Source organism: Pinus tabuliformis, chromosome 2_1 (assembly GCF_031772625.1).
Source record: "Pinus tabuliformis cultivar Carrire ecotype Pingquan chromosome 2_1, CPIR1, whole genome shotgun sequence".
Classification (NCBI taxonomy): domain Eukaryota; kingdom Viridiplantae; phylum Streptophyta; class Pinopsida; order Pinales; family Pinaceae; genus Pinus; species Pinus tabuliformis.
In genome coordinates, this window is record NC_142299.1 from 416,268,607 (window position 1) to 416,294,313 (window position 25,707).

The 25,707-nt window shown below is 36.9% G+C and overlaps 1 protein-coding gene and 1 pseudogene across 1 annotated transcript; both read right to left on the reverse strand.

The window, feature by feature from the left end:
• LOC149200681 (disease resistance protein Roq1-like) overlaps positions 1-6,640 on the reverse strand; it is a 29,943-nt pseudogene extending 23,303 nt beyond the window's left edge.
• Positions 6,641-16,687: 10,047 nt separating this feature from the next.
• On the reverse strand, positions 16,688-20,361 carry LOC149200682 (uncharacterized). Its single transcript, XM_089401030.1, has 5 exons — positions 20,005-20,361; positions 19,261-19,912; positions 19,111-19,161; positions 17,284-17,367; positions 16,688-16,768 (listed from the first exon to the last, which is right to left on the reverse strand). The coding sequence occupies exons 1-5, from the start codon at positions 20,262-20,264 to the stop codon at positions 16,688-16,690; spliced, it is 1,128 nt and encodes a 375-aa protein (XP_089257156.1). The 5' UTR covers positions 20,265-20,361.
• Between the last annotated feature and the right edge of the window lie 5,346 nt (positions 20,362-25,707).

Sequence of the window (25,707 nt, forward strand, 5' to 3'; positions counted from 1 at the left end):
GCCGTATGCCCAACTGTAGACAGCATCTGTGAATTGCAACACTCTTCCAAAATGCTCAACGTTGGAGTCCCATAAAGTTTCCAACCTAGCGTGGGAGACTCTGCATAGTAAAGACTTTGGAAACCCGTCAAGTTCCCAACTGACTCTGAGAGCTTTGGATAGTCTGCACAGTGGAGAATATACCCAAGTTCTTAACCGAGTCTGGTAACGTCTGCAGAGCAGAACACCGGCCCAAGTTAAGACTTTGGAGGCCCGTCAACTTCCCCAGCGAGTCTGGCAGCGTCTGCAAAGAGGAACACCCGCCCAAGTAAAGACTTTGGAGGGCCTTCAACTTCCCTACCGAGTTTGGGAGCGTCTGCAAAGAGGAACACCCGCCCAAGTGAAGACGTTGAAGGCTCGTCAAGTTGCCAACCCTCTCTGGGAGCGTCTGCAGAGCGAAGCACTGGCCCAAGTGAAGACGTTGGAGGCGCCTCAAATTCCCTATCCAGTCTGGGAGTGTCTGCAGCGTTTGCATAGCGGAGCATCCACCAAAGTGAAGACGTTGGAGACCCGTCAAATCCCCAATCGAGTCTGGGAGCGTTTGCATAGCGGAGCACCCTCCCAAGTGAAGACGTTGGAAACCTGTCAAGCTCCCAACCGAGTCCGGGAGCATCTGCAGAGCGGAGCACCCGCCCAAGTTAAGATATTGGAGGCCCATCAAATTCCCAACTGAGTCTGGGAGTGTTTGCAGCGCGGAGCACCCACTCAATTGAAAACGTTGCAGGCTTATCAAGTTCCCAACCGAGTCTGGAAGCATCTGCAGAGAGAAGCACCCGCCTAAGTGAAAACGTCGGAGGCCCGTCAAGTTTCCAATCGAACCTGGGAGTCTCTGCAAACGAGAGCATCCGCCCAAGTCAAGACTTTGGAGACCCATCAAGTTCCCAACCGAGTCAGGCAGCCTCTGCAGAGAGAAGCACCCACCTAAGTCAAGCCTTTGGAGTGCCGTCAAGTTACCAACCGAGTTTGGGAGCGTCTGGAGAGTAGAGCACCCGTCCAAGTCAAGACTTTGGAGTCCTGTTAAATTCCCAACCGAGTCTGGGAGCGTATGCAGAGCAAAACAGCTGCCCAAGTCAAGACTTTGGAGAGCTGTTAAGTTCCCCAGTGAGTTTGGGAGCGCCTGCAGACTGCAGCAATACCTTAATGTTGGTGTACATGCACTAGCTGTAGACTAGCCGTAGACTTAGACTAGCTGTAGACTAGTTGTGCTGGTGTACATGCACCTAGATTAGGTCCAGTGAACTCATTGTTTGCATGCATGCGACACAACACACTTAGCTTTAGTTATTGCATGCACAACTAAGCTTAACTTAGGTGCTTTTATGTATTTATACTAAACCTCATAATGTAGAATCACTTTCATTCTTTCTCAATTCTTGCTCGCTTTCTTCTTTGCCTTGCAAGCTTGTTATTGTTTTACAGATCTAGATCTATCTGTGTTTCTCAAAATCTTACATGGTATCAGAGCACAGGGATTTGTAAATCAGTGCACAAGCAATTTATTTGCAGGTTCAGAAGATTGAAGCAACAAGAAAGAATGGAGTCTAAATTGGAGTTTCCACCATCGGCAATTCTCACTCCATATAACTATTTCGAATGGAAGCCAAAGATTCAACTTCATCTCAGAAGTAGAGGCTTATTTCGAATAACCATGGAAACGGAAGTTGAACCAACATCGGCAGTGGAGAAATCAAGATATTTCAATCGCATGGACGAGGCCTTCGGCATCCTATGTTTATCTATTTCTCCAGAATTGCTATTTCATGTTGAATCATGTTCAACTCCAAATCAGGTATGGAAAATTTTGGAAGAATTGTTTGGAAAACAAAATGAAATGCTTAGAATGGTAGAGGATTCGATTGCAATCTATAGAAATCATCGTAAAAGCTTTAGCTTAGAACCGGAGGACCCGCATGTCGCCAGCCTGTACGCCACCAACTACGTCCAAGGTCTCCTAGAAACCCACGGTGGTGACCCTAACCGGTTGGAGGTGGCCGCCTGCTACGACGATGACGACGAACCTCTTCATTCTGAAGCACAAGAATGGATCATACCTGCTGAGGCAGAGGAACCAGCAGCAGAGGCTGAAGCGGCTGAGCCCAAGAAGATCCTGAGTTCAGAAGGAGGGTCTTATTATGCATGGGCAAGTTCAGATCTCTGCATGTTAGCAGAAGCCAAAGTTGGAGCCGCCAAGCTGCTTCTCAATCATCGTGGCCTGGCTTTGCCAAAGTATTTGGAACGAGGGGTGAAAATCCGCAAAGGGGATGCCATTGCAGTACCCTTGGGAATGATCAGTTGGTGGTTCAATAACAATCCATCTGACGTTTTGGAAATCCTCTTCCTCGGAGATACATCTAAGGCCCACCTCCTCGTCTGCGTCCAGAGGGAGGACGCCAAGACCATCGTCAAGAAGCTCTGCGACACGGTTGCCGAGCTTGCGGCTTCCATCATGGAAGAGGGCCAGTGGCCAGAGCTCTTGCCCTTCATGTTCCAGTGCGTGAGCTCCGATTCCCCGCGTCTCAAGGAGAGCGCCTTGCTCATATTCGCGCAGCTCTCGCAGTTCATAGGCGACCACCTCCACCCTCATCTGTCTACCCTGTACACCGTGTTCCACCTATGGCCACGGTTGGCACCGCCCACGCAGACCGCCATCAAGGCCCACCGATCGGGAGAGTTCACTGATTTCTACCTGATGGGTGGCTCGAATGGGTCGACCGAAATCTGCGACTGGGTGGAGGATCCCAAGACAGAGTTAGCCGAAACACGGTGGTATGCCACCGATCAGCTCCTGCCGGACGGGAGAGTAATCGTCGTGGGAGGCCGAGCGGTTTTCATGTATGAGTTCGTGCCAAAAGCGACAGGCCACACGCACAAGAAGCATCGGAGACCTGCGAGTCTTGATGAAGATCAGCTCGGACATCGCCATGGGCATGTGATTGTTAACAGCCCACCTCAGGAATTACCTGCAAAAATTGACGAGAGAATTCAGCTGAGGAAATCTGTTTGGGATTGCGACAGTAGTCTATACGATTCCTTTGAATTGTACATCTTTTCTGGGCAGCTAAATCGAGCCATAGACGCAGCATCCAGTACACCGTCCGCTCTGGTCAACGGTCATGATTCTATCGGTGGTATCCGGTGTTTGTCGATGCCACACTATGTTTCCACTAACAGTCACGAACGCCAATACTCCAGTGTGAATCGGAAGCTTCTTTTGTTAGGCGGAAGCAATCCCAACGACCTGGAGAGTGTATATACCGTTCTCATCTACGACTTCACATGTGCTAAGTGGAGCCGTGGTACAGACATGCCTATCCGTGTAATCGATGGCGCTTGCACCGTTTCCCCGGAAGGGCTGGTTTACGTTGCCGGAGGAAATAGTCTGCGGGGAGCAGCAGTTTACAATGTAGAGAAAGACGAGTGGAAGATTCTCCCTCAGATGAACCAACAGTGGTCCCGCTGCCTTGGCGCTTTCATTGCCGGGAAATTCTTTGTGGAGGGTCATGTCATAGAGCTGAGTACAGCGGCAGCGTTGAGCAGAAGTTTCACTTCCTGGGTGATCGACTCGGGGTGAAGGACATGACTGCCTAGCAGTTTCTTTTTTTTACTTTTGCATTATATTTTGAGGGGGGTTTTCTTCCCATTGGGTTTTCCCTCTTTCCTCATTTTTATGCATTGTATATGGGTACCTAAAATGGCCGTGTTGCCGGGACTCATTCATTTTTGCATCACACTCACCTAAGTTATGCTTAAGGGGGGGTGTTGGTGTACATGCACTAGCTGTAGACTAGCCGTAGACTTAGACTAGCTGTAGACTAGTTGTGCTGGTGTACATGCACCTAGATTAGGTCCAGTGAACTCATTGTTTGCATGCATGCGACACAACACACTTAGCTTTAGTTATTGCATGCACAACTAAGCTTAACTTAGGTGCTTTTATGTATTTATACTAAACCTCATAATGTAGAATCACTTTCATTCTTTCTCAATTCTTGCTCGCTTTCTTCTTTGCCTTGCAAGCTTGTTATTGTTTTACAGATCTAGATCTATCTGTGTTTCTCAAAATCTTACACTTAATGCAAGGTGTTTTAAGGAATCCATATGACATAATTCATTTGGCAAAATTTCTAGGTGACTCTCCCACAAGACAAATTTTTGGAGGTGCTTTAGCGTTCCAATAGACTTTGGAACTTTTGAAAGGGGAGCACGAATATACAACTCCCTCAATTCTAGAGGTGCCTGCAATGTACATTAATAAAATGGGTTCGACACTGTAAATGTGAACATTCTGGCATTGTGGTATGCGAAGACAATTCTCAAGTGCAAGCAATTTTTATAATTTGGAGAAAAAAAAAACAAAAATCTGTTTCAAAGAAAAAAGAAAAGATTACCTGGGATTCATGTTGCCACAGTGTTTGCAGGTGGCTCACCTTCTGTATATATAAAACTCGTAAAGTTTTTAGTGAAATCCAGGAAGGTAAGGACGAGTACGGGCAATTCTCCCAGCGGAGATATATTAGTTGTGGTACTTGCCCAGCCCGGAATAGGCGTTCAACAAAATAACCTTCAGCCCTAAGCAGCTTTAAGCTGCTTAGGTTGAAGCTGTCCGCAAGGGTTTCCAAAGATTGTTCAGAGACATTTCCGTGAACCATGCTAATTCCACGCACCTGAATTGATCACCTCGAACTGTTAGAAACAAGATGGTCAATCTTGCAAAGTTGTAATACTTCAAAACTTCAAAGGATTAATGCAACTTTATTTTGAAGCCAGTTGAAATCTACAAAATACTTACAGGAGATCGCGTAGAAAGATTATGAAGAAAGCTGTCAGTCAACCACCAAAGCCGAAGCTCAGGAGTTTCCTTTGCGAGATCTCTGCCAAGGTCTCTAACCTGGTCGTGCATTCTTATACAGTTTTCACTGTCGACCTCCACCACGCATCTGTTCTCTAGGTTACGAAGACCCAGCCATCCTTCCCAACCGGATCCGTCCAATATTCTGATGACGATATCCCTGTGTTCTCCAATGAAAAAACAGGCAATGTCTAAGAATATCTGTTTTTCCTCTTTATCCAGGGCGTCATAACTAATTTTTAATGTGCTTTGAATATCGCTGGGAAGTATTTTGGAGGTTTTGTGCAATTGCGCTCTCCAATATTCTAAATCATATTTTCCACAAAGAAGGGCTCCCAGCACTTTAAGAGATAAGGGCAACCCATTGCAGATATCCAAAAACTTTTCCACCACGTCCTCAAATCCCAACGCAGGACGGGGCTGACCAAAGGCATGGGAGCAAAAGAGTTCTTGCGAGTGCTCTCGATTTAGGCCTTTCAGCGTGTAAATAGAGGACTCTGCGATCCCTGAGCTTGTGAGCACGTCTTTATTGCGAGTTGTAATTAAAATTAAGCTTCCTGGATGAATAGTATCTTTAAGTGGGGAAAATAATGCATCTAGTTGATTAATATGATCAACATCGTCTAAAACTATGAGAGCCTGCTTAGAAAAAGAGATATGCCTTTTGAAGGCCCCCATACCTTCATCAATGTTGTTTATATGTACATTCGAGAGACTCAAACGGTTAAGAAGGTTACTCTGCAGGGAAAGCAAATTTCCTGATCTGACATCAGACAAGAAGCAAGATCGATCGTAATTTGACATCTCCCGATTGAATAATTCTTTGGCGATGGTCGTTTTTCCAATTCCGCCAAGACCCGCAATTCCCACAACACTGGGCTTCCCGCTTTGCCGTTGCAGTGACACTGTGATGTCCACATCCTTTAGCGACATTCAGAAGTGGTCTGCGAACTTTTTTCAGAACTTGTTCAACGATCTCATCAACGAGCAGTACTTCGTCACTGAATAATATCCACAATAAATGTGTGTCTGTAAGGAACGCCTAAAAGATATCTATATGCTTATTAATCCACCAAATTAAAAGCTAAGAAGGGAGAAGCAGGGGCGCTCTTACCCATTACACGCCTTCAGGTCAATGCCGCTTGTGTCTGCTACAATAGAAAGGGCATTCCTCCATTTCTCAATAGTTTTCGAGTTATGCCGTGGCCTCTTTGTATTGGTTTGAGGATCTATTGTTGTCTTCTTTTCCAGCATGCACAGGGCTCGAGCATACGCTCCATTTTCGTCCTCTTTACACAGAAGGATACACCGGAGTATGCTCAGGGCTCGAGCATAAACTCCATCTTGGATCCGCGTCCACCGAAGCTCCCAAGGATTGACATGATAAAAGACGGGAATAATTGTTGAGCCCGACTCCAACATCAATACTAATTCGTTGAGACACCAACTAGATTCAGCATATCTTGGAGAAAAAATTGCAACATGGACCGTGGCAGTTCGAATCGCCTCTTCGATTTGAGAAGTCACGCTATCTCCCTTTTCCAATTCTGGCTGGTCCAAAAATACTCTTAATCCATGTTCTTTCAGGCGATGGTAGATATGCTTGGCGAGGCCTTCCTTCACGTCAGGACCACGGTGATTTATGAATACATCAAAAACATAGCTGCAGCTATTGCCCTGTGATATGGATGTGGTGGAGGATGCCGAGCAAGTAGCGTCACCAACTGTTGTCAAGTTAATCATATCTGCCATTGGATATAGAATAACAGAGAAGCAATAACCAAAATGTGTTACAGATATTGGGGAATGTGAGCTCAACCTCTATATTTTCGACTGAATGATCTCGCAACTCCAATGAAGTTACCAGCTGCACCTTTGCTACTCTGTCTGTGTATCAATACCTAGTTATTTAAAATATTGAATACTAGTGTATAGGGTTGCTTTCTGTAATTTTCAAGTCGCCATATTATCCTCTTCTTTCTTTTATTATTAAATTATTTTTGAATGAATTGGATGGAAATTGAACCGTGGAAACATGAACTTCCGACCACAGTTTATATTATTGCATCGTGTTTATTTTTTTCCACAGATGTTACCTATCCTTGTACATTAAAACTTTCAGCACACAAGAAACACCCGCCAACATAAAATATGTCTTATTTACACTTTTCTTTTCAATAGCCTTATTTACACTTTACTCTGCAAAACCACCGGCATCCACCAGAAGAAGCTAAGAGGAAGTAGACGTACATGCACAACAATGTCACAGTTACAGATTTATTAAATTTTAGTTATTAAGTTTGGATTTTGGATTTTAAATTTAATTTTATCAGAATAGATGAATACATATGGCTATATATTTCTAGATTTTTTTGGTTGGAATCTGATTTAAAAAGAAATTAAAAAATCAGAATGTTGGACTGTTTGAATTCTTTTTACAATAGAAATGGATTCAGTACTATCAAAAATCTTTCAACCCAAAATCTTAAATCCTAAAATTTAACAGCTATAATTCAAATTTTCAAAAAATTCTACTAAATTTTATCATAATCTTACCAAAATTTCTATTATATTTAGAACTAATTTCTATTAATTTCTAAACTAATTTGTAGAATTTTTTTCCACACTTATCACACTTATCAGATTCAATGATATTATTGCTGTTTCAATGATACTAGTGATGTACGTAAACATCAAACAATTATACGTGCGTTGATATTTCAATGTGTAGTTGTTGAATTAAAAAAACGCACGACCGATCATCCAAATAATCTTTTACCGTCAATCAAATCTGATAGTGTTGATTATCAGAGAGCAGAGACTCAAACACATAAACATAGCACATAATCTAGAACTTGGAATTTAGCAACTTGCAACTTTATTTGTTGATCAGGTATTTATACAGGACAAAGAAAGTTCTGGAGATTGATTGGGACAGTGGCTTTTTCAGGAAGTTTTGCCCTGCATTAAATCATCTGTTGAATTCTGACTGCTGTAATAATAGTGGTAGGTGGAATTAGTTCCTTCCAACGCTCCCCCTAATTGCCCATTGTCAATGAATTCTAGAACCTACATTAAATCATCTGTCGAATTCTGACCGCGTGGTAGTTGTAATAATGGTGGTAGTTGGAATTAGTTTCTTCCAACATTGATAATGGTTGATTTTTCAATTTCCCAAGAGTTGTAGATTTTTCTATTGGTGCCCGCTTGCCACGATCATTTTCCTGCACGATCACACTTTTTCGCCACAACTTTCTCGAGAGGGCGTTCCTCCTGGTCGACGTGGAGGTTGGCTGATCTTTGAAATCGTTTTTTCTCCTTTTGAATACTTTTTTCTTAAGGGGTTATAATATTTTTAAGCGGAAAGGTTTGGGGCGCATTTTAAAAGGGGGTCATTTTTTTTAAGAAGGTTTCTATATCTTTAAAAAGGATTTGTTTTGTACCCCCATCTGAAAGGGGATGTATTAAGAGCATCATTTTTTTAAGATCGGGAGATAGATCCATTTTATTTCAATTGTTAGAGATTGAATATTTTTTTTGAGATAGACTTGTTAATATGAACAATTAGATGGCAGAAGCATACTTGAATGAGAGCAATAAGCTTGACAGATCCAATTATTCTAATTGGAAATTTAAGTTGCAGACCCTGTTGGAGGGGCAAAACGCATGGGCGATTGCAAGCAGTGATGAGTTGAAGCCGACCATAGCTACAGATGGAACAACAACAACAATCCAGGACTGGGAAAAGAGGGAGAATAAAGAAAAAGTGCTCTTAAAATTGTTAGTGAAAGATTGTATTATCCCTCACATCCGAGAATGTAAATCAACAAATGACATTTGGACAACTCTCAAGGACCTGTACGAGATCAAAAACACAAATCACCTGTTGTTTCTGAAAAGCAAGATTCTCTCCATTAAAATGGAGGAGAATGAATCAATTGTTGCATTCATTTCTCAAATCAAGAAGCCCAGAGATAACCCGGGTGACATAGGGGAGACAATGCCAAACACTGATCTCGTCACAATTATCATGAATGGTATGACTGATGACTATCAAATGTTTATCACGAGATTGAATGCGAGAGAGAAAACCCCCAAATTTGAAGAATCGACAGGGATCCTGATGCAAGAGGAAGAAAAGTGGATGACTCTGAAACCCCAGAGTTCAGATCTTGCTTTAATGTCAAAGAAAAAGCCCTTCAGAGGGAAGGCAAGTGCAGGACAAAAAGGCAGAGGTACACCACAAAGAAAACCACCTCAAGGTATGTCTTCAAACAGAAGTGATTCATGACCCAACTGTTTTTATTATGGTAGAGTTGATCACATTGCTAAGAATTGCCATTAAAAGAAGCTTGATGAAAGTCATCATATACATAAGAAGCATGCAGGGAACTTTGTTGATGATGATCAGAATCAGAATCTCAGATTGTTTGTATCTGATTATGCATACTCTGCTGAGGATGATGAAGCAGAAAATTGGTTTGTGGACTTAGGAGCTTCCACTCACAGGGCAGGTAACAAACATTGGTTTGAGAATTTCAAAGAAATGAACAATGGTGCTAATATCTACTTTGGTGTGATAGAGGGTACCAAATCAAAGGGTATGGTAATGTTCTTGCCGTATTTCTTGATGGAAATGTTAGGCATATTCAAAATGTAATGTATGTACCAAGAATAAAAAAGAATCTGATCTATGTTTCTATGATAACATATCAGAAACTTAAGGTAGAGTTTTTTAAGTCTTATTGTGTTATTAAAGATCTTCTAGATTGTATGAAGCCAATTGCATCAGGTATTTGAGTGGGAGGAATGTATAAGCTTAATGTAAGAAGTGTACATCACCAAGCCTTGACTTCATCAGTTATCACTGCAAAAGACTTATGGCATCAAAGATTCGGTCATATCAATTTTAATGACCTACTGCTACTTCAAAAACGAGGTATGGTCAATGGTCTTCCATTTTTAACATGGTATTAGGAAGCATTTATTCAGTAGATTGAGGAAAGCATCGTATGGACTAAAACAGGCACCCAAGTCGTGGTATGATAAAATTGATTCATTTTTCCTACAACATAGTTATAAAAGAAGCAAAAATGACCCTAATCTGTATATTGTGTTTGATTTTTAACATAAGGGTAAATGGAGTATGTTCCAATATCCGTTTTTTCAATGAACTAGTTACTATTACACTAAGGGCACTTTTAAGATGTTTTCTTAAGACAAGAAATATTTTTTCTTAAAAGGTCATTTTTTATTTTAATTATTTTACATTAAAATTTAATATAAATTAAATTGTCTTAAATATAAAATTTAAGAGAAAAACAATTTGAGACAAAATAATTTAAGACAAAATTTTATATTTAAGACAAAAACAATTTGAGACAAAAATATTTTAAGACAAAACTTTATATTTAAGACAAAAACAGTTTAAGACACAAATATTTTAAGACAAAAGTAGTTTGAGATAAAAATATTTTAAGACAAAACTTTACATTTAAGACAAAGGCCACTTAAGACAATAACAATTAAGACGAAACCTATTTAAGACAATTAAAAATTAAGGAAAAACCATATCAATTTAAAACAATATTATCTAACAATTGCAAAATTAACTCTGATAGTGCGCCCTAAGTCCACCAGCTTGCAGGCTACTATTGTCTCACGCATATACCAATGCTGCTATTTCACTTACCATTCACGTTATCTTATATAAAGACAATGACCTTTTGTGCTCTTCGTTTTGTGGGGGTAGCCAACTCTGGAGAATGCGACAACTTTCCCCGGCAAGATTTCCCGAACATCAATTCCTCTTATCTCCCTTCGATCTCTATTGATACGATTAGAGACAACTTGTTTGTCGTTGGATTCGACACTACTACACAGAGGGGGATTTTAAGATAATTTTTTAATATAAAAGAAATCGTTTGTCTTAAAATTTTCAATACAAGGCACTCGTAAAAAAGGTAAAGGTAAAGGATTAGGGGTTTGTCTTTACACTATTGATGGGTTATTCAGGAAGTGGAGCGATGGAGGTTGACAACAACTGATGGGATTTAGGGCGATGGAGATCACAACAGATGTGTGCTTAGTGAGAGGAGAAATGGAGGCACTTTCTTTGAATATGAATACACAGTAACATAGTTGGAGTATTTTTCAGGGTCTCCATTGATTGTGTTGTAATTTGTGTTTTTGATCGTTTCATTTATTTTGAATGCTACTTCTATCCACTCATTGTTGTTATCAACACATTGTTATGTTGGAACTCTTGACTGTCATCGACAACATGGATTAGATTCACCTGAAGGATTGTTGAAAAATGTAGCAAAAAATTCTCAATTTGATTTTGCCTTGATTAAATTGAGAAAATTTGAATTTCCACTTCAGCAGACAATTTGGATGCAGTTAAGTTGTGTGACATGACTTGTGTCACCAGCTTACTCAATAAATTTGAGTTGGAGGAGTTAGAGTTCAGTTAAGCATGTGTGATTGCTAATTTGTAGCAATTAAAGTCAATTATCTCAAGTTGTTTTTAGTTAAACTAGTTCCAATTGTTGGAAGAACTAGTGGAAGGTCAATTGTGCAGTGAGACTTTAGTCAAACTCAGTGATCATTTAGTTAATTGATAAATCAACCCAAAATAACTAGTGCATGAAGAGAATTCGAGTTCCCCAGCTATGGTGGAGATTCCAAGGGAGTGTAACATCAGTTGTAGACTAGTCTTGAGTGTACAGGTCTTGCATGCAGTCAGATGATCAACCTTGGGAATTGCGGAATCCATTTTGGAAAAATTCCTAAATAATAGGGGCAAATTTCTCAAGGAATTTCGCAAGGAAATAGGGGCTCAAGTAGAGGCATAAATTGACTAAGTTTAGGTCATAGCTTCTCAGTGAGAAGACAGATAGGTTATTCACTTCTAGTTTGTGCTCAATTGAGCAAAGAAATTGTAATACACCTCTATTCATCATATTAATCCAAGTAGGAATTGGGGTTTTTAGTAGATTTCTTTCCCCAGGAAAAATATTGTGTGCATGTGTGTTATTTCTTATTGCATGTTTGAAATTTTTGTTCTAAATTGTGAATTAACTTCTGCAGAGCAGTAGAGTAGGTTTGTGTCTTGTGATTTTGATTAAAACTTCATGAGCAGTTGCAAATCTACACCATAATTTCTACAAGGACGGTGGAGGAAAATTACAAAATATCCGTTGGCAAACAATATGCCTACTTCAAAATCTCTACGACAACTTTTGCGAGAAGCAGATGTTCAGGATAAAAGATTGGATTGTGGAATCATTAGTCACAAAATTCACAAGAACGGTAATTTTGGCTACATGCGTGGAGGTAAATTGATTAAATGTAGCCTTCACTGGTGTAGTTGTTGGTGTTGTTGGATGCAATATGGATAAGCACAATTATCTGAGCTAGATTTAGTTTTTATCATGATTCTAGATGATATCAGAGATCTCTATTGGTTTTTTTGTTTCAAGGTACACTAATAACAATTTTTTTTACACTCTAGTTTTTGTTCTACTATGTGGTCTATCAGAGACGCACTAGTTGGTTGTTTTCGTGGTCTTTCTTCTAAACCTTTGCTCCTGTGTATCTTCCTTCTCCTTCTCTAGTTTGGGATTGGTCGATCATGGGATTTTTGGGGATCTTAGTTGCTACCTATTGGTCTTCTCTATGGTCTATCTTAGACGAACTAGCTGGTCGTTTTACGTGGTCTTTCTTCTAAACTTTTTCTCTTGTGGATATTCCTACTCCTCTTTGGTTTTGAATTGGTTGATCGGGGGATTTTAGATGATCTTTATAGCTACGCAAGTGCATTCATTTTGGTTGGTGGAGTTGGTAACATATTTGAATTTTGAATTCTATTAAGAAGGAGTCTCTTGGGGTCATTAATTGGTCCAGGGAAATATTTATTTTCCAAGTCGGCCATTAATTATGAGGGAGAATCCATTAATGGTTTGGGTCATCATTGAAGATATTTGTCGATTGTGTGCTTGATGAGATTTTCTTAACGACATTGGTTGGTGGTGATTGGTCAGCTTATTGTACTTGAAGGCAAGCCATAAATCCCATGCTATAGGGATTTTAATGCCTTATAGTACGCCCTCTTATGTATGACCATACCATTTCATGCCATGGTTACGGCATCTACACATCACTGATTTCACGTGTACAGTGGGACCCTGTTACATAGATTGAATCTCGGAGGCATAGGTGAGTTGGCCAATCGCAAGTACGTGGTACTATTTTACATTTAATGCCATTTATCTTTGGGCGAACCAAAACCAAAACGTAGTTCAACGAAAACAAGGATCCTGATAATCTCTTGACTTCTATGCTCGTAGCAAGAGTTATTGTTATCCTCAAAATACCCCTGGAATAGTGTTCAATAACCTCCTCTTACCACCTTACCATATTTCACCTTGCGGGAAATCTTCTTGACTAACTAATATATATTCTTAAAAATATAATTTTAATAATTTAATCGTAAATTATATACATGAAATAGAATATTAAAGTCGAGTAGGTGCTACAGGTAGAATGCTAAAATCAAATATAATGGCGACATTGTTGAAAATGACGGTATCATTTTCTAATAAAAAATTAATAAAAGATTAATTTAATAAACTTTATATATATTTTAGGTTATAATTTAGTCATAGTTTGTGAGTGAGATTTGGTTATTTGTGATATGGAAACCAACAATAATATCATTGTCATTTGTATCTTTTTTCTCAAGTATTTTTTAAATTATATATAATTATAATTATAGATATATTATATTAAAATTAAAATATTATAAATGTTTTTTAATATAATTAATACATTATTAATATATATACATATATAACACTAAGGTGTGAATGCATCATATATTATTAATTTCACATGATTTTATAAGCTTTGAAAACACCTTATTAAATACATAGTGTTACATAATTAAAATACGTCTATACATTATATTTCCATATACAAATGGTATTTCATTAAGTAATTTACTTAATAAAATGTTTTTTTCACTATTATTTTAAAATAATTTTTTTATTATAAATTATTAAATAATTTTTACATATAATTAATAGTATTCAAATAAAATTTATAATGATGATTTTTAACGTTTATTGAGATTAATATGGTCTATCGGATTTTAAGAAGAAAAAGAATCTAATTGTAATCATTCAAAATCTTATTTCTATGCTTAGAAAAAAAGGAAAGAAGCACACCAAAATCACTATAGTTGGGCTGACTTAACAAGTCAAGAAGATTGGAAGTGTGACAAATGTTAAGGAAATGAGAGCAGACGTGAGTAAGGGTTGGACAATCTAAAAGAAAGTGTTTTCATCCTCCACCCTCTGAGTATCGCACAATTGACAGATTCTATCTTCCCAGCTAGTCTCGGCAATAGCGAGTCTCGGCAATAGCATTAAATATTACATTCCGATCGTACGTGTCAATTCAATCGGAATTTGGTTTTTGTTTGTATCATATTTGTTAAACTTTTATGTTTTTAAAAATAATATGTTATAAAATATAATTTATATTTAATAAAAAATAATTATTTTTACAATTACTTAAAATATTTTAAAATACATATTTATGAATTAAAGATTATAAGTTAATTAAAATGTTATAATAATTTAAATTTTTATTTTTTTTTATAAATAATAATTATTGACATATGGATATGATATAATTTTATATAAAAAAATTTATATATAATTTATAAAAAAATTGACAAAATTCAACATAGACATCAAACTTATTATTTAAATCTCATTTATTATTATCATTTTTTTATAAAGAAGAAATACATTGAATATAAAGAATAGATTTTAATCATGGAAATAATGGTATCTATATTAATACCAAATAATAATGTTTATGTTAATGTGATTATAATAATGATAATTCATGTTCATTGAGATCAAAATTAGTTTATCTCATTTTTAAAAACCAAGATTATTTAAATTTTTTAAAAATTTTGTTTTTAAAAGGGAAAGTTTATTTAAATTCATTGAAATCTTGTTTTTATCCTTTAAAAGTTGTAAGAGAAGCATTCCAAGATTATCATAGTTTTTTAGATTTGGGAGGTTAGAAAGGTAAATGAGTTTTAATTTGAGAAATTGATTTTCATCTTCAACCATCACAAAGGTGACAAATTTTTACATCCCACGGTTTTAGGAATTATCCCAATGACCATTGTAGTTATGTAGTTCATGGGAGTTGGTTCTTGTTTTAGTAATGTTGATTTCTTTTTATACTAGTTAGAACTAAAAGATATTTTTGATCTTTTAGAATCCGAGTTACTCCCTCGTAATATCTTGGCTTCCTTTTAATGTCTAACTCTTCTTTGCACCACAAATCCTCTTTAAATTTAGATACAATTATATTTTTAATATTGTCCGTATGGGTAGGATGACATCCTGCTATATTCCCTAATGATTTAACCAACACATCATCTTGATGCCATCTTTGCTTAAGGTGTTGATAGTAATGGATAGAGTTCAAATTTTTTTTGGGGATTCTCTTATCATCCATGTTGTTTATCTTGTTCATGTACATTAGGTCCTTAACCATAGTTGATCTATAAACTATCATGGATATTCCACTAGATAGTCCATCAAAACATATATGTTACTTAAATATAAATCTATACTATGAAGGGTTAATTCCTTTAGATTCTAGATCCCTTATTACCAATTTTGTTGTTTATGTATGCAATAAATTAAATGTGAAAAATAAAGAAAAGTATTCACAATCACTCACAAACCACAATGAATGCCAATTATTTTCTGGAAAACCCTTTCAAAAGAAAATTCATTCGAAAGGTGAATCTACTATGTCCTCTTTTATCTCGAATTGAAATAATGCAAGTGCAAAGGAGAAGACATTATCTATGTAGTTACCTGAGACATGTGGTCCATGGGCTATTACAAAATGTAAACCCTCTCAATTGTGCTCTCTTTGTCTCTATCCACTCTGAGCTACCTAAACTTGACATGTGGCACATATTCTATAAGGTATTGTAAAGTTCAATAGGATACTTAATTTGTTCTACCTAATGGAATTTACGTAAGACATTATGTTGCATTGAGTTGTGTACATTATGTTACAGGGCTCCAAAGATAAATAAAGGAATTGTTAATATATATATATATATATATATATATATATATATATATATATATATATATATATAAAATAAAACTTAAATAATACTACACCACTTATCAATAAATTTTTCATCTCTAAATGTTAGTAGTTAAGTGGTAAAGGCTCAAATCATTATCTATTTTTGCAGATTTTCTTATATGGCATGTATAGTGTACTTTTCTTTTTCATAAATTCAACTTTAGTTTTCTTTTTCATAAATAAAAAATTAAAATAAATCTAAATCCATATATATGCTCTCTTCATGTACATGATACATCTATTATTATAACTAAGCAAAGTTCCTTGGTAATGATATGTTTTTTCATGCGTGCAACATTGAGTAAGATATAAATATAAAAGTAACTTAACTTGCAAACTTGATAACTTGTACATGAAACAAATAAATCCATTCTAACTACATTCCTCAAACCTGATGTAACATTGATAGAATATAACATCAAATCCACATCATGAATTTAAAAGTCAATGAAGACATTGTCATACACACAAGTTCAAATTCATGTATTTGTATTCCAAATTTGTCTAGTTATACATTTTTCTTTTCTACAAAATGGAACTTCATTCCCAACATAGATAATGGAAGTTCATGCCCATGAATGACATTATGGAAATGCCGCCTCACGACTGATCTAGAAATTGGGTGTATAAGTCACCATCGCCACTCTTGGCACTCCCAAGTGCATTTCCAAAGTGATATTGCTGCAAAAATTCAATAACCAATTAGTTGTAAAATCCAAAATGCATATAATCAATTTTGTTAATTAATGATAAGTTTTTGGTCAACTACTCATTCTCACCATGAAGATCTAAGGCAATGGAGAAGACTGCCCTTCCTGGGTAGATGGTGGAGCACTTGGTGATGGATATAGGCATGGTTCAGGGGTGATGGATAAAGGCATGGTGGGAGAAAAATTGGAAAAATGTAGTGGGTTGGGGCGATGATACATCCCTATTGGTTGTACGATAGTGGGAATAACCCTAGGGCGAGCGATCACCCTAGGGGGGGGAAATTGGAATGTTGAGGGTGGATGATTGGAACAATGAGAAGGGCGGTTGGTTAAAGGGGAGGGGTGGGAATTGGGAAGGGTTTGGGGAGTCGGTTATAGGCATGGGAGAATTTATGAAGGAAAAAGGTGGTGGGTGTGGCCGACAATACATCCCCATTGGTTGTACAATAGGGGGAAGCACCCTCGGGGAGGGAATTGGGATAGTACTGATTGGAGAAGTGCTCCCAATGCTATAGTTTCTTTCATCGACATGCTCATCAAATAATTGGAGTCGACAAGTTGGCCTGTCAACTGTAACAACAAAAAAAGTTCATATAGTTATGCCTATGCATTGGAAATGATAGTATATCATATTTCACATGAAAAAATGCATAACATCAGATTTACCATTTTTGTGTATAATAGAATGTTGCACTAACTCAGGCATGTGGTCCACAGTTCTTTGTCGTTGAGAAGACAACTCCAGTTGTTCATTCATGCTCTTTTTTTTTGCACGAACTCGTCCAACCCTTTCAAATTGTAGTTTATCTTTCCCTGCATTTGACTTGTGACCACAACACCTTTTCTTATTGACTGGGCTCAAGAAACTATGTTTTCTCTTGGTAGTGATCTTGGATGGAGTTATAGTATTGAAAAACATTTTGTTGTATTCTTGACATACTTTGTCTACCAAGTTGTTTAATGCATATGCCTGTTCCAAATTTGTAGGTATTATGGATCTCAATTTCTCATGAGTTGATGAGTTAACACGTTTCATCTCATCATCTTCAAATAATGCACTATCTGGTCGTACATTGGTCGTTTCAACATTATATGAGAAATTATCTAAATTATCATTGCTTGTTTCATTATGATAATTTAGAATGGGAGGAGAATCAAAGCATGGTAGAAGCTCTGTTTGGATTTCTGGGCCCAATATAGGTGACTCATTCAAATCAAATAAAATTCTAGGAATTTCTGTAGTAGGATTAGTGACATTAGGGAATACATTTTCACCCAAGCTAATGTTACTTGCCAACATCTCAACTTTCAATACATGTTTACAGATGTTTCCATTTAAGGCCCACTTGCAATTACAAAAGTGTAGAGTGGAATCTTTATATATGACATTGTACCAAATATCACGAGTATTGTTATTTTGGCTACGAACCCAATAATCGTTGTTACTCTTTTCATCAGGCACACAATCTTCATTTGGGATTTGGTTAGCTCTACACCTGGATGAATTCAACTATTCCTCAACTTTTCTGGGTCGTACAAAACCAGCTTCTTTTAAACGTTGCATATGATTGTAATATAATACAACCTTTGTCAACAACACATAAATCAACCAATCAACCCGCCTATGGCATGCATTGTTTTTCTCACTTAGGTACCTCTGCTTGATATACCGATGGTAAGACTCAATTGCATTATTTGTATTTTGATTGGAATGTGGAAAATTTCTGTATGCTTTTGCCCACATATCTGTAGAAAGAAATTTATTGGTTATGAATCAATAACTATACATATGACATGCAAAAAAGAGTCATTAAAGCCACTTATAAGAAACTTACATATTTTGTTGTTGGCTAACCAAGTTGCTTTAAAATATTCCAAAAACTTTGTATGGTCACTGAATCCTTCAAATAAATTTTCAACTGCCTTTTTTACAGATTCATCATCTGCACATGTGTGCATGATTTCTCCTAAAGCACGGAAAATTCGGATTTGGTTTTCCCTTCCTTGGACTTTGTTTCCAACATTCTTCAACCATGCACGACAAACATGCCACACACATAATAATATTGTACAGTTGATTGAAGACCTGGAATAACATAATTTTTAGAGAGAATATACATTAAGAATATTTTTATGTCTCTTATAAAAAGAATAAACACATCACCTTAATGCTTCAATTTCAGCAGTAGCATCATCTGTAATGAAGGCTTTAACATGCCAATCTGGTTTCTCTTTCTTCCCAATGGCAAAGAGAGTTGACATCCATTTACAAATATCAACTATAGTATTGCGTGATGATATCACCCAAGCTACTGGAACCCCATTGTGATGTTTGTCGAAGACCATTAAAGTGTAAAGTTGATACTACATTACAAACAAAGTACATAATTATATTTATATAAGATACAAGCATTAAAATGGTGTTGAATAAATGAATTAGATTTAGCATAATTTTGTACTCACCCCGTACTTATTTGTACCAAATGTTGAATCCATTGAGATTATATTGTTGTGAGAATATTTTAGCATCATTGAACGCATCCACTTTGTCTGTATGCCTATGATAAAAGGGATGTTTTCAGCAAGATCTTGTTTCTGGTAGAAGAAAAAGCTCTCAGCGTGTTTCTTATACCAACATTCTACACTGATTGGATCACTTTGATCTTTAACATACTCTAGCCTTATGGTATCATTGTAAATGTTTAATATATCTTGGATTGTCATGTATGTATCTCGAGATGTCCCTGTGTATAACTCACCGAATCCATCCTTCACATCAGAGATGAACTTATCCCATATCATTGTAACATTAAAACCTCTTTGGATTAAATGTTGGACAATAGATCGCATATCCCTTGTTAAATGTGGTGCATAACTGAATCTCATAGGCCTACCGATTGCATCTTTTCCATGACAAACAACATTGGATTTATCAATATGCCTACATGCAGTATATATTATTACAGCATCATCTGGTCTAAGTTGAAGTCGCCGCACAATGAAGTGACATTGGCAACCAACTTTAATACTTTCACGTTGATTGTGTTTTTTGTTTTGATCTGAGGATGCACTCATAATTCTGTTGTTGCACTTCGGACCATATGCACACCAATAACTATATATAAAACATTTACAACAAATTAGATATAAAATTTGTGCATATTGAAAAGAATTATACATATATTGAAAAAAGATATAAAGACTCACATCATGTACTCCAGATATGTTGAAAAATATGTTTGTCCGATATCCTCTGCTTTTTTACTTCGTTGAGAAGCAAGAAGAAATTGAGTGGGTGCCCGTTCACTCGATTCCTCTCCTCTTATAAAATCATCAAGTCGACAATATGGAATAATTGCAACTTGGTCCCCATTAATCTCTGTCCATGTTAAATCTTCTGCTGAAAATTCAATCATATCCTCCGGGTCTTCAACTTCCAACTCATTAATCCTCTCCCACTTCTTCATTCTTCAAATACCTATAAAAATTGCATCGAAAATAATTTGGTTTGAGTAGATATTATGGTCTTGATTAATGCATATCACTAAGAATAGCAATCACATTTTTAGGTAACTATTTTATACTTTTCAGGTAAACCACTTTGGTAAATGTAATATTTGGGTCATTAATCAACTTATAGATTTCATACAAATTTAGACTAACCATGTATGACATATGATGTCTTTGTGGAGGTGGTGTCACCATGTTGGTCTCATGGTACAACTTGTGATGAGTGGTTGAGGTGGAAGGGGTCGAAGGGAAATACAATTATAGATTAGTTGGGTTTTATGTTTTTTTAAATCTTAATAAAATGAGATATGCTAAAGTAGTGTCTATTGTTATTGATTATGAATTGATATCTATTATTTACTAGTCATCTAATTTATATGGTTGCGATAGTTTCATTGAACTTTTCTAATCAAACATATTGTTTTTCAAAAACACAAGCTTTGGAAGTAATTTTTTTTTACTTTGATATATATTGATATAAACTTTGCGGCTAGTTGTAAGAATTAGAATCCTACTTTTGTCGGTACATTTGATGAACTCGGTAGGTTATTTATTTATTCAATATGTGTGTGCTTTTATTAAAATGTGTTAGTTGTATTTCTTTCTCCACTTATAAATAAATGTTAAGAACATTGATTTGGCTCCTAAGACATAAAACTTAATAAACCATAACCGGTTCTATATCATTTGGTAACAAATTTCAAAATCTCAATGACAAATATGTGAATTATTTCCATTTTAGTATAACAAAATTTCCATTTAGATATTAACAAGAGTATTTTCGGAACATATTTCAATTTGTACAAAATAAATTATTTTATAGCCCCTGTGGGGAAATTTAGTTTGTTCAAGTTATGATTGCTTTTAGGTGTCTTCCTTCACTTATGGTGTGAAAAAGTAAGCTCAAATAAACTATGAACAAAAGCTCTTGAAACTTGATGCCCTTTGTTCAAAGTCCCACTCCTAATGAAGTAAAAATGCTTTGGTTAGTAAAAAAATATGTGTGGATTATGGACCACTTAAGTTATGTGACTTGTGAAAAATAAAAAAACAAATTAAAAACGATGTCACACTTCGTTTCTCTTAAGAGGCTAGCTATAAACTTTCATTCACAAATATGTAGTGTTCAATTAAAAAAACAAAATTATATCTTGAATAAGTAAAAACTTATATTACTCAGGGTTATTGATTTAGCATACATCATTATGGGTAGATAAAATTTGGATACTAAAAAAATAATTTATTGATAGTCCACCAAAAAAAATCTATTACTCTACATATATTTGTAAGTCATTAACTTATAACTTTATCTCCTTATATTATTATTATAAATATATTTCATATATAATGAAAGCACAGAAACTTGGAATACTTCAACAGATTTCGTTAATGATAAATTAGTAAACTAAAACTAAACACTCGATAAACAACAATATCAAAAACTTCGCATCATAAAAAAAACTTCACATATGACTTTATTCCACTTATCGTGACCCTTAAAACTCAAGTATTAATTAATATATAACAATAAGTAGTCAATTTTATTATTTTTTAACCGAAGCACATCGAAACATATATAAATTACGCAGGAAAGGTTCTTGAAACCAAACGTATTTGTGCTATTGAAACCAAACATATTTGTGCTAATTTGCTTTTCCAGAAATGTCAATATATAACGTTGATAAACCCTGAAATTATTAAATCGTGCATCGTAGACTTTTATAATTCGTTTGGTCGTTTGCATATTTATTAAAGTGCAACAGTGGATCAACCCCAAAGAACGAAACCCACAGGTCACTCGGTTTCTTCTTCTTGAAGAAACTGAAGCTATGAGACAAACCATGTAGATTATAAAACAATCAATAGTGCACTTACCTAGATTCATCATGGAAAAAAAGAAATTGAAAAGGCGGCGAGCTATGGAATTTGATCTGCGAATCCATGCTAACAGAATAAACTTACCTGTCAGGGCTGAGCACGCAGCAGTAGGTCTGAGTACGCGGTCGGAGTAAGTAGCTTCAGCTCTGAGAAAGACTGGTTTCAAAACGCAGACGCAGAAATGGATACGTCGATTTTGCCCTTTCGCTGTTATTTAAAAGGCGGAATTCAGCTATCAGACGACGGGAAAATTATAACGTGGTAGATACGCGGCGATCCGGTCGTAAATGCCAGCCGCAAATCTATTGGAGTAAGCCGGAAATCTCAATCGTGTTCGCAGCAAAGCCGGAAATCTCGGTCGTATTCGCAGCAAAGCCGGAAATCTCGATCGTATTCGCAGCATTGCATTTACTGCCGGAGGATGCCATGGGGGATGGGTATGGTGCTGCATACGAATCCCATGCTATAGACATAAGATGGGGGTGGGCATTAATGGCCCAATAGCATGGGATCTATTGGTTGCCGTACTTGAAGGGGTGTCCTAGTGGATTAAGTTGGTGATGACCTACAATAAGTGGGGCCTATAATTGATAATTGACATTAATTTACCTTGTCTACATATTTTATCGAGGTTTTTTCAGACACTTCTGCATAAGGTATTTTTAGTAATGCTCTCTACTTTGGTGCACATATAGGTGGGGTTGCAGAGTGTCAACGGTATCAGCTATACAACTGGCCTTTACATCTATTGGGAAGATGTCACTTGATACTAAAGGCAACTGGGGCGATCACATGCCATTACTCAATGCGTTGGTACATGAGACCATTGAGGCAGAGAGTCGTGGCTATCCCAAGTCGGGAGTCCAACCCTCTGGGATATCTCTTGTACATGGAGCTATACATGTGGATTCAAATGTTTTGGTATCCCCACCGGCTATTGAACCTGAATGTGGTAATCCATGGAAAAAAATTCCATCATTCATGGAAAAAGAACGCAGTTAAGGTTGATATGGATTATTAGAAACTCGTTTTTGGTTCTGATGTTTTTTGGGACCAGGTGGTAGGATTACAACAACGGGCTTTGGCAGGTAAGTGGTATTATCTATGAATGGATGACTCTCAGATGACGTCTTGTGTTAAAGAACACTAGTACCCTATTCTTAAGTACTCTCCTCTTTTCGGCATTTTATACCATCAATGGTTCTGCTTCCACTTTATTAATGATGACGAAGATGAAAAGTTTTTGGGATCGTATTGGGTTGATGGCCATGGTTTCCTCTCTTTACATCAGTGGCATGTGGAATTTGATCCATACCTAGAATTACCACGAAAGAAATTGGTTTGGTATAAACTCCCTAGTTTACCCCTCGTATTCTAGTCACGTGAATCACTCATGATGATCGCCAATTCCATTGGTAAATTGTTTTCCTGGAGGAATCAATCATGTTACAGAGAGATAAATGTATCGAATGGATTTCGGTGGAGGTGGAATTTGTTGTTGGCCTTAGCACAAAGGTGAAGCTCAATTGTGGTGGCTTCTCTACTAGGCAACGAATTGACTATTGGCCAATTCCTTTTTGCCACCTAGGTTATCATAATGTTGGGCATATTATTGTTGAGCGCCCGCGTAGATTTAGAAATCAGTGACATGGAATATCAGAGACCACCTGTGATGGGGGTCGTCCATTCACATTTGTAGACTCTCCGATGGCTCAGGAGATTGGTCAGCACTCTCTCTCGGGTAAGCTTAAAATCACACCACCCATGACATGTCCTGAGCAACATATTCGTAATGATTTGGTAGCAAGTGTTGTTTCCCTTAGTGATTCTACATTCCATCCTTTACGTATTGTTTCTTCGCATATTCCGCTGCCACATTCTGATGGTATTGAACATCCTTCATTGTTATTTGTACCAGAAATTGCTCCATGTTAAGAAAATTTTGAATCTACCCAAACTCAATCTTTTGATGCGAATGGAACCTACACTACTCATGACTCATTGATTGTTACCCCCAAGGGACTTTTTATAGAGACGTTTCTCCTACTAATTTGGTGGGGAGTTATGTCGAGTTTTTCTGCCTTCATCCTGCTATCCATCTAGAGACCTTGCTAATTCGTTCACCCTCCTCTCGTAAGATCTCTATCAGTCCCAATTCTCATCATAATGTGACCATTATGAAGGAATGTTTTTTGAAACCTTCGAATTGTTTGAATGGGGTTGATAGTGATCTTCACAATCTTTCTAGAACATTGTATCTTGGTACGTCATATTTTGTTTCTACTTTCTCTCTTATTCAGGCCCTTAGAGATTATTTGCCAGATTATGAGGGATTACCATAATAATCACGTCCTTAAATGTGAGGGGCTTTGGGAGTGTCAAAAAAATCATCATACTCCGGCACTTGATTGGGGTTAATCACCCCTTTATTATCCTTTTACAAGAGACGATGATGATTGGAGACAAAATTTGGCCCAATCTCCTATACATTTGTCTTAGGTGGTGGGTATGTGTTGTGGATTCTTTGAGTTTATCTGGCGGTCTTGCAGATTTTTTGGATCCTAAGGTCATGAATTTTCTTGCCTAAAAATCCTTTGCAGGTATCCTTCTATCTAGTTTCATCAGGGGCTTCAAGGACATATTTAATATTCTTAATACATATGCGCCATATTCTTCCAAAAGATACTTTTGGGATAAATTGGAATCCTGCTACCTGTTAAAGATGGTATCCATTATTTTGGCGGGTTATTTGAACCTCACCATTGAAGATAATGAGGTATGGTGGGGTCACTACAGACTGGACCCATTGGCGGGGTACTTCATCGATTTTTTTGGCAAGATCCACTCGGTGGATATTTTTTCGGCTCCCTTTATTCTAACCTGGAGAAATGGTTGGGCTGGGTCCACAAGCATCGCTAAGAGACTTGACCATTTCATGCTTGACGATGTTAGAATTAAAATTTGTTTCATCTTCATCTCCTTCTCCAGGATAAACACTTTTCAAATATATAATAAAATCAGCTATATCATGTCACTCACCATTTATATAGGTCTTCAATGGAAGATAGGAAAATGGTTTTCTCTGATTCGTAGTATTTTACATCATTGTAGATTGCCGGAAGGACTGGTTGTTCATTTTCTATAGCAATAGGTCTCTCCCAAAGCCCATCGATGCTTATCAGTGTTAATTTTAGCTAGAAAACCAAATGAGTGAACGAAACAAAGAGGCAAGCAAAACATGTATCGAAAACGACCATATATCAAGAAAATGAAACAAAGAAAATAAGAGAAAAATATGCTACAACTCAAAAATAGTTAGTGATTCCAATATTCTTCCATCAAATTGAAAGCAAGGACCAAACTTGGAATATACGAAACTTCATGTCGACAAATCAAGGTTTACATACGTGAGAATTAGATTGAAGGTAAAATCACACACTATTGTGATATATGACCTAGTAAATGATGTTTTTCGGGTGACATAATCCTGGATGACGAGCAATCGGAGACTCGTAAACCCCA